Here is a 19,097-nt window from a genome sequence, read left to right as displayed (position 1 = left end):
TACTTAATAAAGATTATTTGCAGCCAAGAGTTGTTGTCAAGTCCAAGAATCTTACAGGTGCAGACTTGAAAGTATATGGCACACAACTGGTTTAGCCATTCATTGTCAGATGTGGCTGGCCCACATCAAGCATAATTGGGCCCTGCTCTCCTCTGCCAAAACTGCTCACTACTCTTGGAATGCAAAGAAAACACTCTGCCTCTTTTCTCCACTACCAACTGTCTCCTTTTAACCCTTTTCTTGCCACCTTCATCCTCACTTCCAACAACAACTGTGAAGAGTTCATGGACTTTTTTGCCAATAAGATTGAGACCATCTGTTCAGCTGACTCTGCTATAGCCCTTCCCTTTCCTACCAAACCAAGGTTCCCCCCTGCCCTTGCCATAAATTTGCATCTTTCCCTATTTTCTCTCATCTCTCCATGTCCTCCCCAAGCTGCTTCTCCTTGAGACCCATCTTCTGTTCTCTTGACTCGATGCCCACTAAATTACTGAACACCCAACTTCCCTTCCTGGTCCCCATGCTAGCTGATGTCCCTCTCATCCGGTACAGTGCTCCTGCTGTCAGCATCCCCCTCTTCAAATAAACCCACCCATGATCCTTCAGTGCCTCCTCTCCATTGTCCAGCTGTGTGAGATTGCCTTGACTAATTCTACTCTTGCCTATCCAGTCGTAGCCAGAGAATCTTCTACAATGGCTTATCTTCGCATTCTTGCACCGATACCTCTCGAGTCTATCCTTCTATTCCTCATCTACATGCTGCCCTTCGGTGACATTATTCAACGATAGCTTTCACCCTCCGTAAATTAAGCTCATCCAAAACTCTTCTGGCCGTATCTTAACCCGCACCAAGTCCCACTCACCCATTACCATGTCCTCACTGGCTGACATTGGCTCCCAGTCCACCATCGCCTTGATTTTAAAATCCTCAGCCTCGTGTTCACATTCCTTCATAACCTTGCCCCCTCCTATCCCACCATGACCTCACCTCTCCATATCCTACAACCCTTCAAGAACTCTTGAATTCCTGCGACTCTAGCCTCTTGTGCAACCCCACCAGTGGCTGTGCCTTTAGCCTTATAGACCAAGCTCTGGAATTCCCTCCCGAAACCTCTCCACTTCTCTGTCCGCCTTTAAGGGTGCTCATTAAAACCTACCTCTTTAACCAAGATTTTAACCATCCATTTAATATATCATAATTTTTGTCTAATTATGCTCCTGTGAAGCGCCTTGCAACTTTTTCCTATGTTCAAGGCAAGTTGTTGTACCCGTATGTCATATTTCTCAAATTTAAGGCATGTGATAAATTTTGTTTCTGTGATTGGAAAGTGAAGGTCAAACAGCATGTAGTGTGTGTTGAGAAATGAAATTCACTATAAACAAGGGCTGGATCATACAGTTGTATTCATTCTCACAAAGCTGTTGGCATCATGCAAGTATTAGAAGTGACATGTGTATATATATATATATATGTATATGTGCATAAGATCCCAGAGGGTCCCTGGTTCCAAATGATTTGAGCTTTAACCGTATTGGGGACAGTAATTTAACTTTATTCAGCACAAGCAATACTTAATACATAACCGTAATCGAGCAGCAGTTTACAGAATATAATTGAGACTCGTATTACCACTTATACTCTAGGTAGAAGCTGCAATCGTGAGTAAGCTGTACCCAGTGTCTCTTGTCTCTCATCATCTCCCAGGTGTCTCCTTGATTTGCCCTGAAATCATCATCTCCTGAAATCTTCCACCCTTTGTGGCTGTTAAGACCCCCTTCTTATACTCTTACTTTCACTCAGCTGTTGCTCAGTGCATAGCACACTCGTCTCTGGGTCAGAAGGTTGTGGGTTCAAGTCCCACTCCAGGAACTTGAGCACGTAAATCTAGGCTGACACTCCAGTGCAATGCTGAGGGAGTACTGCACTGTTGGAGGTGCCGTCTTTCGGATGAGACGATAAACCAAGGCCTCATCTGCTCTCTCAGGTGGACGTTAAAGATCCCATGAAGTGCAGGGGAGTTATCCCCGGTGTCCTGGCCAGTATTTCTCCCTCAATCAACAAGGCAAAAACTCTCTTCCATTTTAAAATCTAACCGGGTCTATCCAAAGCATGTAACAGTGGTTTAGTTTAAAAGCATGATTATTCAAGAATCAGCATGCATTGACTAACAGTTGCATAAGACAAATTTAAACCTACAGCTAATAATACTTATTTCATTTCGTCCATGTTAGCTCGTGGGAATCTGACATGGAGATTTCTGAGGATTCTCACATGCATGTATAAATGTTGTGAGGTTCCTGTATGAAATAAACTTAATGGTCTTAATTCAGGTTCTAGTGCCAGTCCGTAGCCTAATCCTTATCTGAGAAACAGGAAAAACTGGTATGGCTGGAGCTTTGCTCTGCATTTGTCCTTCTGTGTACCTGACTTGGAAGTGCTTCATGCTCGCATTGTGCACCAAAAATGAAGTATTTGGTAGTTGAGTACTGGTGTCTTTCACCTAGATTAGTAAAAGTGTTAAATTTATCACTTTTGAATTTATTGAATGGATTAAAGACATAAGATTTAATTTGATTCAAAACTCTCTGTAGAGACTGAATTCAAATGTGCATTGCTGTATATCAGATTATGCTGCAGAATTGAGGGGATTAATGCATGTCCATGGAAGTAATTCTTCGCAATTTATGTTGAGACTAATTGCAGCAACCAGTCAAATGAGTCTGGGTAATAACCAGTTCAAATAAATAACACCCTCCCACAGATTTGTTTTTTTAAAAGTACAAATGATAATGTGTAGACTGATATAACCAGCCAGTGCCAGGTATCATTGCATCACCAAAATGCTTGCACATGGTCACATTTGGCGTGCTGGCCACCGTTCTTGTTCAGAAACTTAACCTCAAAGCCTCCATTTCGTCCTGTTCATTCCTAGCATGGTTGCTTTGAGTCTCCACTGTAACTTGTAAAAGATGAGCAGATGCTAACGGCTGATTCTGTAGAAAGTCTTGTTCTTTCTATTAAAGTAACATTGATTTTTGTTTTAACAGCAAACGGTCATCAAGAGCATCAACAGTACCCGGTTTCAAGGAAGTGGATATACCAGGTGTTTCTTTGTTTATTTTCCTCTGTGAAATGCTATTGCATGGAGATTTTCATATTGTGCTGAAATATTAAGCCAACTCTTGCAAATGTTTTAGTAGAACTACATGTCTTTTGTAATGAAGTATATGTTGTTCACCTGTACTTTTACATAACCATTTTATCTATTGAGAGAAAGGTCAGAAAAACTTGATAAATTATATCTGTGCTTGTTTTAAATGTAATTCTTTTATTCATATTACTTCAATTGTTGTAGACTAGGATATAGTCATTTCCAGTATATCATTGTGCTAACACCAATTATATTCTTCTAGCTTGGCCATAATTTATACTGTATTTTCTGCCTCAAATCTGTTGACTCCATCAATTATTGCTCTTTTGGGAGCTCGACTTTCCATGTTCATTTCTGGATTAGTTTACAGGTAAGATAAATAATGGTTTCATTTTCTTGTATATTTTTCCCCCCCTGCATTTCCGTAAATTATTTTCCTGTGCACCATTTGTACCTAACATCCAGTATAGCAATGGGTTTAAATATTTTTATCTTGTTACAATGTAGCAATTATAAATTAAGGTTTCGTACTACAATGCTTCCTCTTTTAGATAGGAGCTCTCCACCATTAATGTTGCTCATGAACATGATCGGCGAAGGCACTTGCCCTGTCTAATCTTCCTATATTTCTATTTGTTTTTTTCTCCACTCTGGATTTGTTGCCTCGAGTTTGTCACAGCCAGTCAAGTGGAGGAACTTGGGTGTGTGTATACACACACACACACACACACACTCAAGTTCATGAGTACTCAATGAGTGAACAGGTTAAATTTTGGGCAGTCAAGATGAAAGGATAGTTTCCTGTTTCATTGCTCCATGGAGTCCTTTCATGTGTTTTTCATAGAAACCCTCTATAATGGCGGGATTGTGATTAGCTGAGTTAAGTTGGGGGACATTTATATTTGTTCTGAAATTATCTTTTTTTCAGTGCTTATGTTGCAGTTTTCATTGAGCCATTGACTTGGTCCTTTTACTTGGCTTCAGTCATCATTGGAATAGCAGCTGCAGGTGAGCATTTTCTTTCAGATATGTTGACCTGAGGAGAATTTTTTTTAGTGAAGGTTTTTATTATCTACCTGACTTCTACTACTGATTACATTTGACTTGTTAACTGAATTTTACCTATTTTCAAGATGAGCTAATAATGCCCCAAATTCCATAATGCATGAGAAGTTTTCTAATCCGACCATTATATTGTGTTCTTAAATTAGTCTCATGTCCACTGTTTAAACCTGTAGCTTGGCAGGAGCATTTTGCTACATTATGAACAAAAGCTGAGCAGAGATTCCATTTGGATTCTTTGAACGGGGTTGTTTTGATTTAACCCTCTTTAGCAGCTATTTCAACTGCTGTAAGGATGTGGCATTTTTCTTCCTCCTGTCCCTTCACCCCTGGAGATGGTGATTCATGGTTCCACAGGCAGCAGCAAGTTTCTGGTATCTATCGACAGTGGCCATTCCTCATATGAGTGTTGGCAGGCTATTTGACTGAAGGCAGCATAGAATAGACTGAACCTGTCTTCACTGTCTTTCAGCAATAGCCATTGGATAGTGATTGGCAGTGAGAATGGATTTTTTTTCTTCCAGCCCTAGATGCTGAAGCTAATTGTGCTCCTACCACTGCCATTGCTGAAACTGGCTTATTTAACAATGACCACCAACTCTATTTTCGCCACCATTGGGTGCCGTTTTTTTGGCGTCCACTGATTTTTTTTTGAGCAATCATGATTTTGCAATTTTCCTAAAAGCTTGTACGCCGGCAGTGACTGTCAGCACCGTTTTTTTGTACGCAAGATTTTTTGGCGCAGGTCTGGTTGAAAACTGATTTCCGTGCTGTTTTTGGCCCTTTTTGCCAACACCAATTTTTTTTTCAGGACGGCGCCAAGTAGCCTTAAGATCAGAAAAACCCTACGTTATCTTAAGGAAATCGGCGCCGTATATTTGAGTTTTTGGAGCAAAAAAAGAAGACAATTTAAAACATAAATTCATGATCTTTGCAGAGGGAACTCGGAAAATAACTCAAAAGTTCATTTTTCGCAAGGAATGTTTTTGAGAATGGGCAAATTGCGATTCCACCACACCACTGAATCTCTGTTCACGGGGCTCCAGGCATGGGTCAGAGGAGTGCCGGCCGGCGGCGGGATCGCTCCCTCGGCCGGACACAAGCACAGGAGCTCGCCGCTTAGATTCCACCTGTTCCCCTCCCCCCCCCCCCCCACCCCCCACGGGCTCAGCTTGGAAAGAAAACCGTGGGTGGATGGAATCCAACCACCGAGCTCCTGTGTTCCTGTCTGGCCAAGGGAGCGATCCTGCCGGCATACACTCCGAATTATGCATCGGAGATAGCACAGCAGAAAACGAACGCTTTTCGCCACAAGCTATAATTAAAGTGCCATAAATGCGTCACGTCTCCATAGAGACAGAGCTTAGTATTGCGCATGCGTGCAGATCAGTGTGTGGTCCGCTCTGCTGGGGCATCACCCAGCAAAGGTATGTGTGCTGTGCTTCAGTAAGTCTCACAATAACAAGAATAACAAAGTTAAGAATAATAATTATGGGTGCACATTTTATTATGCCTGGTATAGTGAGGTTGGTTTACATGCATGGCATGTGGAGATGATGGCTATGACGACAGATCGCTCGGGCATTAATGGGGCGGAGGCCATACCCTGATCGAATCTACAGACTCCAGTTCCACATGATGTGCTTAACTCTTTCTTTATGCCTGCATGGATGGGTAGTTCTGCCTTGCCAGTGTCACTTGCTTCTCGAGAACAAAGTTTTAAAATCTGTTATGAAAAATATTGAAATAAATGCAGGCCTGAAAAAAAAGGTAATGTAAGAAAGCACAGCATGGGAAAAGGCCATTTGTCTCATCAAACTTCTTCTTTCCACTAACTTGATTTGCTTCAATGTGGACACTGCTCAGTTTTAATTTCCTTGTGTTCCCCAAAGATAACATATGTAAATAGTGTAAAGTTGCTGCCTAACTTTGCATTTTTTATTACTCATCCTGGACTAGTTGTTTTCCATGATCTTGGCCTAATATATTTGTAACGTATTGATTGACTGTCTACTATATCTGGTACTCAGAAGGAGAACATGATTTTTTTTTAAACCTCTAGTCTAGCTTGTGACTTTTTAATGTTCCACTCAATAATTCTGCACTCTCAGATTAAGTTAGTGGGTTCAATTTTCCCCAATTCCGTTTTATGGCATATTTCAAGAGTCATGCCTGTTTTTTTTGGCCCCGACTACTCCAAAAAAATAACTTGCAAGTTTCCCCATTCTAATTTTTGAAATTGGTGGCGCGCAGCCTGTCCTTTAGCTTTGGGGGGTGGGGGGGGAGGGGGTGGAGCCTAATGTCTGCGCTGAAAAATGATGCCCCCCTCCCCCCACTTTTTGCGCATGCACGGGAAAAAAAAGACATTTTTTACGTGACTGCTATGGGCACGCATGCCCAGTACACCTCCCAATCTGCATTCGGCCACTTTTAAATAGCCAGTTGTGTGTGAGAACTTTGAGTGCTGTGTGAGAACTTTAATTCTCAGTGGAAACATCAGAGCTGCAATATGCAGTGAGGCTCAAGGACCAAGAATTTCTCTCAGGATGAAGTGGAGGCACTAGTTACTGTAATTTAGGCCAGATTGTTTTAAACCTCCTTTTAAAAAAAGGAGGGAGAGAGAAAACGGGGAATTATCGACTGGTTAGCCTGACATCGGTGGTGGGGAAAATGTTGGAATCAATTATTAAAGATGAAATAGCACATTTGGAAAGCAGTGACAGGATCGATCCAAGTCAGCATGGATTTATGAAAGGGAAATCATGCTTGACAAATCTTCTAGAATTTTTTGAGGATGTAACTAGTAGAGTGGACAAGGGATAACCAGTGGATGTGGTGTATTTGGACTTTCAAAAGGCTTTTGACAAGGTCCCACATGAGATTAGTGTGCAAAATTAAAGCACATGATATTGGGGGTAATGTAGTGGCGTGGATAGAGAACTGGTTGGCAGACAGGAAGCAGAGAGTCTGAACTAACTGGTCCTTTTCACAATGGCAGGCAGTCACTAGAGGGGTGCCGCAGTGTTCAGTGCTGGGACCCCAGCTATTTACAATACACATCAATGATTTAGATGAAGGAATTGAGTGTAATATCTCCAAGTTTGCAGATGATACTAAGCTAGGTGGCGGTGTGAGCTGTGAGGAGGATGCTAAGAGGCTGCAGGGTGACTTGGACAGGTTAAGTGAGTAGGCAAATGCATGGCAGATGCAGTATAATGTGGATAAATGTGAGGTTATCCACTTTGGTGGCAAAAACAGGAAGGCAGAATATTATCTGAATGGTGACAGATTAGGAAAAGGGGAGGTGCAACGAGACCTGGGTGTCATAGTACATCAGTCATTGAAAGTTGGCATGCAGGTACAGCAGGCGGTGAAGAAGGCAAATGGTATGTTGGCCTTCATCGCGATAGGGATTTGAGTATAGGAGCAGGGATGTCTTACTGCAGTTGTACATAGCTTTGTTGAGGCCTCACCTGGAATATTGTGTTCAGTTTTGGTCTCCTAATCTGAGGAAGGATGTTCTTGCATCAACAACTCTCTGTGGAAGAGAATTCCACAGGTTAACAACTCTGAGTGAAGAAGTTTCTCCTCCTCTCAGTCCTAAATGGCTTACCCCTTATCCTTAGACTGTGTCCCCTGGTTCTGGACTTCCCTAACATCGGCAACATTCTTCCTGCATCTAACCTGTCCAGTCCTGTCAGAATTTTGTGTTTCTATGAGATCCCCTCTCATCCTTCTAAACTCCAGTGAATACAGGCCCAGTCGATCCAGTCTCTCCTCATTGGTCAGTCCTGCCATCCTGGGAATCAGTCTGGGCAACCTTCGCTGCGCTCCCTCTATAGCAAGAACGTCCTTCCTCAGATTAGGAGACCAAAACTGAACACAATATTCCAGCTGAGGCCTCACCAAGGCCCTGTACAACTGCAGTAAGACCTCCCTGCTCCTTTACTTAAATCCCCTAGTTATGAAGGCCAACATACCATTTGCCTTCTGTACCTGCATGCCAACTTTCAATGACTGATGTACCATGACACCCAGGTCTCGTTGCACCTCCCCCTTTCCTAATCTGCTGCCATTCAGATAATATTCTGCCTTCATGTTTTTGCCACCAAAGTGAATAATTTATCCACATTATACTGCAAATGCCATGCATTTGCCCAATCACCTAACCTGTCCAATTACCCTGCAGCCTCTTAGCGTCTTCCTCCCCTGGCGCAAGGCTTGAGCAATTGTTAAAGGGGCACGACGACCTGCCCTCCTCCGCCGTCGTGCTCCAGGTTCAAGTAGTTGCATGGCTTCCTCCTCCTCCTCATCTGCATGTTCCTCCTCATCATCAGCCACTCTCTCCTCAGGTGAGGTATTCTACTACCAGTTGCTGCTGCCTCATGCTGGCTAAGTTATGCAGCATACAACAGTGAACTGACTGACAATCTCAGGAGTATTGCAAGTAGCCTCCGGAATGGTCCAAGCATCGGAAACACTGCTTCAAGATGCCAATGGTCCTCTCTGTGCACATTGCGATGCGCAATATAATAATGAGAGGTGATCTTATCAAAATGTATAAGATTATGAGGGGGCTTGACAAGGTGGATGCAGAGGATGTGTCCACTGATAGGAGAGACTTGAACTAGAGGGCATAATCTTAAAATAAGGGGCCGCTCATTTAAAACTGAGATAAGGAGAAATTTCTTTTGAGGGTTGTGGATCTATGGAATTCGCTGCCTCAGAGCTGTGGAAGCTGGGACATTGAATAAATTTAAGACAGAAATAGACAGTTTCTTAAACTATAAGGGAATAAGGGGTTATGGAGAGCGGCCAGGGAAGTGGAGCTGACTCCATGATCGGATCAGACATTATAGTATTAAATGGCGGAGCAGGCTCGAGGGGTCATATGGCCTACTCCTGCTCCTATTTCTTATGTTCTTGTGTTGTATTCCCGCTCAGCTTCCACCTGGGTTACGCGTAGGGGCGTCATGAGCCAGGTGGCAAGGCTTGTACCCTTTGTCTCCCAGCAGCCAGCCAGCTTTGCCCTTCTGGCTGCTGCTGAAACATTGCAGATGTAGCACTCTAACATAGGATGAATGCATCATTGGTGATCCCAGGGTATCTCGTATTAACTGCCATGATGCGATGCATGTCATCACAGATGAGCTGCACGTTCACTGAGTGGAAGCCTTTTCTGTTCCTGTACATCTGAATCTTCCAAAGGTGCTCGCAAGCCCCTGTGTGTACAATCGATGTACCTTTGGGAAGCCAACAATTCTGGAGAAGCCCACAACCCTGTCACGCATTCCCTAGCCGGTTATGAGGAACATTATGTAGTAATTTCTCCGGGCATATAGTGCAGCAGTCACCTGCAGAATGCAGATACGTGTTGCATGTTGAGAAATGGCGCACACATCCCTCGTTGTGGCCTGGAATGATCCAGATGCATAGAATGAAAGTGCAGCTGTAACCTTCACTTCAACTGACAAAGCAGTCCTCCTGACGCTTCTAGGTTGCAGGTCTGCTTTTACGAACTCTCAGATCTCGGTTACAACTTCTTTGTGGAAACGCAGCCTTCTCACACAGTCTGCATCACTCAGGTGCAGGTATGAACGCCTGTCTCGATATAACTGATATGGGTAAGGCTTCCTGCCCATCATCCTCATGCGTTGATGTCTAATCAATCTTCTCCTCCGCAGCACCATCATGCAGAAGGTATGGCATTGTCAATATTGCCCCCATAATTAAATTGTAGCTTTGCAAGAAGCTTAAAACAGCAGGACAAAGGACTCAAACCTTCTTTCCTCTCTCTCTCCCCCAAGGTCGACGACCTACTATGGACCACACCTTGGCTGCGCATGTGCAATAGGCTTGCTTAGAACAGGAAGCTAAGCATTGAATGAAGACATTTGGGGCAATGAAGTCTAATGCAATGCTTTAATTTTTGATTTTTTTTTTCAAAGTACCACCCACCATCGACCGAAAGTTTCCTCACTGAGCTCGAGGGTCAGCCGGCAGAATCACTCCCTCGCCGGGACACAGGGGCTCAGCGTCTACCCTCCCTTTTCCCCCACCCCCCACCCCCCACCCCCCACCCCCCACCCCCCACCCCCCCACCATCACCACCAACAGCTTCTTTTGAAGCTGCTGTATGTCTCTCAGGATTCTCATCCCTTGAGTTCGGCTTCCACCCGCCCCCTCCCCCCGGGCTTCTTTTGAAGCTGAGCTCCGAGCCTCTGTGCCTGGGCGAGGGAGCGATTCTGCCGGCTGACGCTCCGACCCTTGAGCCAGGTGAGGAGATATTTGGTGGCGGCGTGATACTTTTTTTTAGAAAGAAATCAAAAATTAAAGAATTGCATTAGACTTCCATTTTCTCCCTTTTGACTTTAAAAAAAAATGTATATCACAGTACTTGTTTCACCTTGTTGGTAACAGCTACAGTTGGTTGGATATATTTGGGCTGTGTTGCTAATGAATGCTGACTCATCCAGCTGACTGCTTCCAGTATTGAGAACTTGGACTCGTGTCCTGATAATCATTATGCAATGATGCAATGTCTTATCAGTTGGCTGCACGCCTTTTCATGAACAGTAGCACCACAGAATAACTTTGGTAAATTTAGGGCAAATAATACAATTACTTGTGTCCTCCTTCTAAGGAGCGGCACCTCATGATGTATTCTCATATACTTCATCTGGGCTTCCATGGCTGACAGGCTCTCTGAGAGATGCCTTTTGTAGTATTTGCTTTGGCTTTACCTATTTTGTTTTTGTTTTAATATGTTTGGGTGGGCCAATTCCTCCCTTTTATTATTAGCCTTGTCCTCCCTAGTAAGGTGGCAATCCCACAATTTACAGGTCCATTTTAAAACTAGGCCTCTTCATCTGACCTTCTGTAACTACAGATTTAAGGTGATTGGCTGACATGAGGGAAAACCTTTTTATGCAGCCAGTGGTTATAACCTGGAATGTACTACCTGAAAGGGTGGTGGAGGCAGATTCAATTGTGGCTTTCGAAAGGGAATTGGATAAGTACCTGAAGGAAAATAAATTGCATGGTGACCGGGAAGGGGGGCGGGGCAGTGGGACTAGTTGAAGTGCTCTTGCAGAGAGCTGGCACGAGCTGAATGGCCTCCTTCTGTGCTCTAACGATTCTATGACCCCAAGTTTCCACATGATTTGCTCCTGATTTTTAGGAGCAACTGGTGTAGAACGGAGTATCTTAGAAAGCGGAATTCTCGTCATTTAGTTTGCTCCAGTTCTAGTCAGTTAGAACAGTTTCACTTTGGAACAGAATTTTTTTTTAAAAAGGGGGCGTGTCCGGCCACTTACGCCTGTTTTCAAAGTTTCGTCAGTGAAAACTTACTCCAAACTAACTTAGAATGGAGTAAGTGAAGATTTTTGTACGCTCAAAAAAACCTTGTCTACACTTTAGAAAATCAGGCGTAGGTTACAAATCAGGCGTAGGGAATGGGGGGGGGCGGCGGTTTAAAGGGAAGTTTACAAACATTAAACACTTCAGTTTTACAAATAAAGAACCATCATCAATAATAAATGATAAATATATCAATAAATCAACCAATAAATCATTTTTAAAAAATTAATAATTTTTTTTAAAATCAATAAATAAAAGATTTTCTACTTACCAACAGCGTGCTGGGATGCGCCCCCCCCCCCCCCCCCCCAAGTGTGTCTCTGTCAGTATCTCTATCTCTCTGTCTGTCTGTGTGTCTCTCATTCTCTGTCTGTCAGTGTCTGTGTTTCTGACAGCGAAGGGGGAGGGGGGGGGGGAAAGGGGATAAAGGGGAGAAGGGGAGAAAGGAGATGGGGGGGGGGGAAAGAGAAAGGAGATTGGGGGGGGGAAGAGAATGGAGATTGGGGGGGGGGAAGAGAAAGGAGATGGGGCGGGGGGCAAGAGAGAAAGGAGATGGGGGGGGAGAGAGAAAGGAGATTGGGGGGGGGGAGAGAGAGAAAGGAGATTGGGGGGGGGGGGAGAGAGAGAAAGGAGATGGATGGGGGGGGGGGAGAGAAAGGAGATGGGGGGGGGGGGGGGGGGGGAGAGAAAGGAGATGGTGGGGGGGGGGTGGAGAGAAAGGAGATGGGGGGGGGAGGAAGAGAGAAAGGAGATGGGGGGGGAGGAAGAGAGAAAGGAGATGGGGGGGGGGGGAAGAGAGAAAGGAGATGGGGGGGGGGAAGAGAGAAAGGAGATGGGGGGGGGGGGAAGAGAAAGGAGATGGGGGGGGGGTGGAGAGAAAGGAGATGGGGGGGGTGGAGAGAAAGGAGATGGGGGGGGGGGTGGAGAGAAAGGAGATGGGGGGGGGGTGGAGAGAAAGGAGATGGGGGGGGGGGTGGAGAGAAAGGAGATGGGGGGGGGGGTGGAGAGAAAGGAGATGGGGGGGGGGGGTGGAGAGAAAGGAGATGGGGGGGGGGGTGGAGAGAAAGGAGATGGGGGGGGGGGGGTGGAGAGAAAGGAGATGGGGGGGGGGGGTGGAGAGAAAGGAGATGGGGGGGGGGGGGGTGGAGAGAAAGGAGATGGGGGGGGGGTGGAGAGAAAGGAGATGGGGGGGGCGGGGAGAGAAAGGAGATGGGGGGGGGGGGGAGAAAGGATGGGGAGGGGGAGATGGGAGGGAGAAGGAGATGGGGGAAAGGGGGAGGGAGGCTGAATGGGCCGGGCTCGGGAGGAAGCAGGAGCTAGCCGTGGGAGGAGCCTTATTCACGCAGCCCCAGTGAGGCCATTCGGCCAGGGCTAGGGGCTGCGTGCTTCGGGCCCCTCCCACACAGTTTCGGGCGCCTGGAGCTACTGCACTTGCGCTCCCACTGTAGCGCGCATGTGCAGAGGTCCCGGCATTGTTTTCAGCGCAGGGACCTAGCTCTGCCCCCCACAGCTCGTGCTGCGCTGCGTCGAGGGCCAAAGGACCTGCGGGGAGGTGGAGAATCTGGAGGGTTTTTTTAGGCGCGCTTTGTGGCGCGAAAAACGGGCGTCCAGGTCGGGACTGCGTCGTTCTAGGCGCGGCTCGAAACTTGGGCCCTTTGATTCTATAATTAGTGTTGCTTGCCTGTTTTTCCAAAATATAAATTTGGATGATTCTGAATTACTATTGGCATTCTCCATGTAAAGGGGTACACTAGTTGCTTCCTGTGGGATTAGCTTTACACCACACTATACCCTCTGTATTTTATTTCTAATAATTTCACTGTTACAATTTCAGTTATGATTATTATGTTTTATTTCTAAAATATTGGTTTGTTCCGACCACCTGTTCTGCGAATATTAGTGGCGTCCTACTTTCTTGAGTTATCCTGGTGGGATTTCACAAATTTACTGCTCGATTCCAAAGCATCTGCTACATAAATTTAGCATTTCTTATTCCAGTACACATTACCCGACAATCTGATCTGTCGAATTTTTGGTTGAGATATTTTCTGTCATTTTTTAAAAGTGTAAATCTTGGAAAAATGTTCCTTTTATTTAAGGTGACAGACAACCATAATATAGGACGAAGCTTCCCGTTCTCCTCCTCCCCCCCCCCCCCCCATTAATCTTCGTTGTTTTGTACCAATAGCGACTGATTCAGCTATAGATAACCAGTGTTGTTGAATGTTTTACTCAAACTAAGTCAAGTTGTGAGTATATTTATTTACAAAGCTTGTGCTGTTGTAATTACTTTGGCTGATTTGATCCATATAAAAATTGCATTGTGGTCTTAATTTTGTTTTGCTCAATTTAACCTTTAACATTCTGGTTTGCTGGTTTTACTTTGGGCAAAAATATTCCTGACTGACTGATTTTGCTCCCTGTAAGATGAAACACTTCTGGGGGGGGGGGAGAAAGAGCCACGACTCTTCCTTATTCTTAAGACAAGTCCATTTTCAAATGGGCAAAACGATCAAAGTTTGTCTCTTTTTTATATTTCGCTTTGTTCAAAGTAGCCTCATGAGAGATACATAATCCTCCCTGTTCCCACGGCAAAAGTACTGCAGCCACAGGCAAAATTTCAGTTCTTTTTTTCTCCCGTCATTGGCAACCGTATCTCACTACATTTTTCCAGTGAATTTTGACGCTTTTTTTCCTGAACAAATTGTTCACTTTGCTAGTAGCTAAACCACAGCTTTCATATTTTTGGCAGCATCCTCAAATTAAGCCTGTTGGGTGAAAAGTTCCTTCTGTTCCCTTTCTTACTCATAACTTCCAAATTTTTATTTGCATCCCCTGGTATTTGAACCCATCACAATTTGCTTCAGCAGTTTCATTTGTAATCTAAAACTTCAGGTTAGGTTCCTCACATTGAAGTACACTCATTTTTTTTTCATTCAACAGGAAATTAGTCCCGTTTCCTTAATCTTTCCTTATAACTTGAAATCTGATATCCAGAATCTTCATTGCTCATATCTGTACTTGTGCTGTTGAATCGCTGATTGCCCGCATATCAAGGGTCCTAATGCAGCCCTACTTTTTGGGAAGGGCAAAATAGATTGTTCAGGTGGCTGAGATGCTTGATAATCTGCAAGGCTGATGACATCGAGTGCATTTGACTTTTCAGCTAAGAAATGGTGCAATCATAACGGAAATGGTGAAAATAAAATGAAGTGTAATGTTTTTAAAACACAAAAGGAAGTTTGGTGTATCAGTGGTGCAATATATTGGATCTTTATCTTTATCTAGGATAAACATAAGAGCATAAGAAATAGGAGCAGGAGTAGGCCTACGGCCCCTCGAGCCTGCTCCGCCATTCAGTAAGATCATGGCTGATCTGATCATGGACTCAGCTCCACTTCCCCGCCCGCTCCCCATAACCCCTTATCCCCTTAAATAAAGGCCTAGCTCTGTCAAGCCCGTGTGGTGGCTGGTGTGCAACGGTCACCACATGTTAAAAAAATCCACGCACAGGCATCTTCCACCCTTCAATTGGAGTTCAGGACTGGAACATCGGGACTTTCATTGAAACATCTGTGAACTCATGTGGAAGCAAGTCATCCTTCGAGGGACTGCCTATGGTGATGATTATAATGGATCTATCATGTGCGGCATGAAAGATTTGGTTGGACACTGCTTTAATTACCCCACGCAGTTCCCCAAAGAGAAGGGAAAACTGAGGATGTGGTTACTGGATTGCTCTCACTGACCATCCACCAGTTGGGTGGGAATATTGTAGCAGTGTATCTTGACTTGCATGACCCATGTGGCCTTGGGGGAAAAAAACAGAATAAAAGGGTAATGTTTTTGTTTCAAAAAAGCAAACTAGATACAACGGTGCAAGATTTCCTTTCTGTAACAATGTAGCAATAGTAAACCAGCTCTTTATGACTGGGTTTAGAGTTTGCTATGTTCAGCACAGAGGAAATCGTCCCCACAATTACTGCAATATTGGTATGTTCTGAATTTTAAATGAACTATATTTGTAATTCAAATCTCTAATGAATTTAAAGAATATGAATATTTTCTAAAATAATTCTATGTCACTCAAAGTGCATTGACATGTGCTCCTCTGCTAGGCTCCCACCACCAAGTCTTCCTGAGTACATAAGAACATAAGGAATAGGAGCAGGAGCAGGCCATTTGGCCCCTCGAGTCTGCTCTGCCATTGAATAAGATCAAATATTGCGTATTGAGACTGTCGGCACTCAGTGCTGATGAATAGATGTCAATTGCTGCAATATAAAGCTAATTATGCAGATTGTTTTGACTTGACCTTCTAATGTACTACAGGCTGGATTTTCCCAGGTCCCACCTGCACAGTGCGGGGAGACCCGGGAGATGGTGGGAAACCCGGAAGGCTGGGTTTCCCGCAACGCTGTAAAGTTTTAACCTTGCAGTTACCTGAAAGCTGCTTTTAAAAATGTATTCTTTGGTACATTTTTACTTTGAAAGTTAAAAAGGGACAAACTTAGTCTATTTTAAAAGTATCCCCAAAATGTTTTAGTAGTCAAACATGGTGTTCCAGGGTGGGGGGTGTGTGGACGGGGTGTGGGGGGTGGTAATGGGAGGAAGCACTCCTGAGGCCACCTCATTGCAACCGCCTGGGATCCCCGGCTGTCTGCAGTAAAACCTGCAAAGCAGGTTAAAATAGAGGCTTCAGGCCTCATTATAATATTTAAATTGGCAACCGCTGCCCCCACCATGCCTGAATGAAAGGTGAATTTGGGCGGGTTGGAGGTGGGGTTCACATTTTTTCAACTTTCACTCCACATCCCCACGTCTCCAACCCATCCACTCTTGCTTCAGCAAATTCTGGCCCATGAGTTTTCTATATGTATGTCAGTCTGAAAATGCTGTATGTTACTTTACAGAAATACTAAACAACATTTTGTAAGATTTCCTGCCTGAGATCTTGAATAATAAATTTACATATATTCTTGTAATTCATAAACTAGGATCACTGGAAGATTTTAGAAGACTGCCCGAAGATGATTGATACATTGATTGAACATTTCTTCAAAATGTTTTTCAGTGATATGGACTGCACAAGGCAACGTTTTGACAATAAACTCTGATGAAACCACTATTGGAAGGAACAGTGGCATATTTTGGGCTCTGTTACAATTTAGGTATTTACTAAAAAAATTAAATTGACCAGCTATACAACAACATTACTGAAATCTACTTAAATGTGTGTATTGTAGACCTATTTCAGGCTAGGGGTTTTCCACCTGTTTTTGAAGTTTTCTCAAGTTTCATTTATCCAGTGCTCTTCTATATAATCCAGGTGTCTTTATTTTAGACAAATTGATTGTTTCTAGCGATTTGGGTGAAGTACCAAGGGCAGCCACTACATTTGGAACCATACTCTCTAAGTTTGAATCGTAATATAATGTAGGTTCTGGTACAATACCTGAATGTTATTTGAATTTCCATGTGTGTTTTAATTGGCTCTAATTTCAATGAATTCTTGTTTTTTAACTATTATTATTGTAGTCAGAGCATTAGTTCTGTTAACAGTTAGCAGCCTGTTTTATTCCAAGTGAAATCTAATATTCACTTTTTTTTTATAGTCTTCTCTTTGGAAATCTGTATATATATTTTGCCTGGAAAGGAAAAACGCACATTTCGGGTCAGTATTCATAACCTGTGCTGAGCATATGCAAGTACGAATTGAGTCATCAAAGTGTCTTATTGCAGAATATTGGTGCTAAATAACCAGCAGATTTAGAGTTTGCTGCGTTGTCTTTTTTTGTTGGTTATGAATATTAAAAATTCCTTTCTCCAATAATGAGAGGTGCACTTCATTGCACAAATGCTGCATGCATCACCTGTACCATTGCACAATATTAAAGGAATGCTCCAAGGAACCAATGAAGGGTCTTCCATTCATTATTGACTATTGACTATTTTGATCTGGTGTGTTGATGTAAATCTGATGTAAATCTGACCATCCACAATTTTCAATATTCACCACGCTTACTAATTTTTATGATATATTATTGCCAGGACACAGTGGCCGTAGTGGCTTCTCGAGTATTGACCCTGACCAGTACTTTCAGATTAACCCCCCATTTTTATATTGCAGCATAAGTTCTTGTACATCCTTGCAGGAGGATAGTATTAGTGGAGTATGGAATACAACCCGAATGTAGTAGCTGTTCGGAGATGCTTTAAGAACTGTGGTGTTTGACTTAGGGGAGCTAGAGTTAAGGGCACTATCATTTTTAAAGGATGTGTCTTGAAGGGTATGACATAATTCTGTGCATCTATAGATTATAACAGCTACTGTTCAGATTTGCCAAGGGTACAGCGCAAGATCATCGACAGATTTACTAATTTGGATTACTGCAATCCATGGCCATCTTCAAGTTTGTGAGGCTGTTGCAATTCAGGTTCTCTTTCAACGCATCAAAAGTCAACTTTCATGGGCATACCTGGCATATCCTATGATCTGAAATTCAAAACTTCATTTAAAGAGTGAATGAGTTAGCATGCTGCCAGATTAACAGTGACCACTTTAATTAGTTGTTTTGTGTTGGAGGACATTTAGGATGCCCACTATATGCTCTTTTATCACTAAGAGGCAGAACCTCACTGATGGACGAGATAGTTTAGGCTAAAACTACAGATCAGCAGGTAAATAACAATAGTTACTTAACTGCAACTAATAGAAACATAGAAAATAGGTGCAGGAGTAGGCCATTCGGCCCTTCTAGCCTGCACCGCCATTCAATGAGTTCATGGCTAAACATGCAACTTCAGTACCCCATTCCTGCTTTCTCACCATACCCCTTGATTCCCCTAGTAGTAAGGACTTCATCTAACTCCTTTTTGAATATATTTAGTGAATTGGCCTCAATAACTTTCTGTGGTAGAGAATTCCACAGGTTCACCACTCTCTGGGTGAAGAAATTCCTCCTCCTCTCGGTCCTAAATGGCTTCCCCCTTATCCTTAGACTGTGTCCCCTGGTTCTGGATTTCCCCAACATTGGGAACATTCTTCCTGCATCTAACCTGTCTAACCCCGTCAGAATTTTAAACGTTTCTATGAGGTCCCCTCTCATTCTTCTGAACTCCAGTGAATGCAAGCCCAGTTGATCCAGTCTTTCTTGATAGGTCAGTCCCGCCATCCCGGGAATCAGTCTGGTGAACCTTCGCTGCACTCCCTCAATAGCAAGAATGTCCTTCCTCAGGTTAGGAGACCAAAACTGTACACAATACTCCAGGTGTGGCCTCACCAAGGCCCTGTACAATTGTAGCAACACCTCCCTGCCCCTGTACTCAAATCCCCTTGCTATGAAGGCCAACATGCCATTTGCTTTCTTAACCGCCTGCTGTACCTGCATGCCAACCTTCAATGACTGATGTACCATGACACCCAGGTCTCGTTGCACCTCCCCTTTTCCTAATCTGTCACCATTCAGATAATAGTCTGTCTCTCTGTTTTTACCACCAAAGTGGATAACCTCACATTTATCC

General features: G+C 43.8%; 1 protein-coding gene across 1 annotated transcript in view; it reads left to right on the top strand.

Moving 5' to 3' along the window:
• Nucleotides 1-19,097, top strand: part of mfsd11 (major facilitator superfamily domain containing 11) — a 45,214-nt gene that overhangs the window by 4,709 nt on the left and 21,408 nt on the right. Inside the window, exons 2-6 of the mRNA XM_070857640.1 lie at nt 3,049-3,104; nt 3,415-3,522; nt 4,081-4,160; nt 16,648-16,744; nt 17,189-17,247. Of these exons, the coding sequence (XP_070713741.1) occupies nt 3,049-3,104; nt 3,415-3,522; nt 4,081-4,160; nt 16,648-16,744; nt 17,189-17,247 (400 nt within the window). The remainder of the gene's footprint in view (nt 1-3,048; nt 3,105-3,414; nt 3,523-4,080; nt 4,161-16,647; nt 16,745-17,188; nt 17,248-19,097) is intronic.

The sequence above is a fragment of the Pristiophorus japonicus genome, chromosome 16 (assembly GCF_044704955.1).
Source record: "Pristiophorus japonicus isolate sPriJap1 chromosome 16, sPriJap1.hap1, whole genome shotgun sequence".
Classification (NCBI taxonomy): Eukaryota; Metazoa; Chordata; class Chondrichthyes; family Pristiophoridae; genus Pristiophorus; species Pristiophorus japonicus.
The sequence above is the reverse complement of the archived record's forward strand: the minus strand, read 5'-3'. Positions and strand labels throughout refer to the sequence as shown.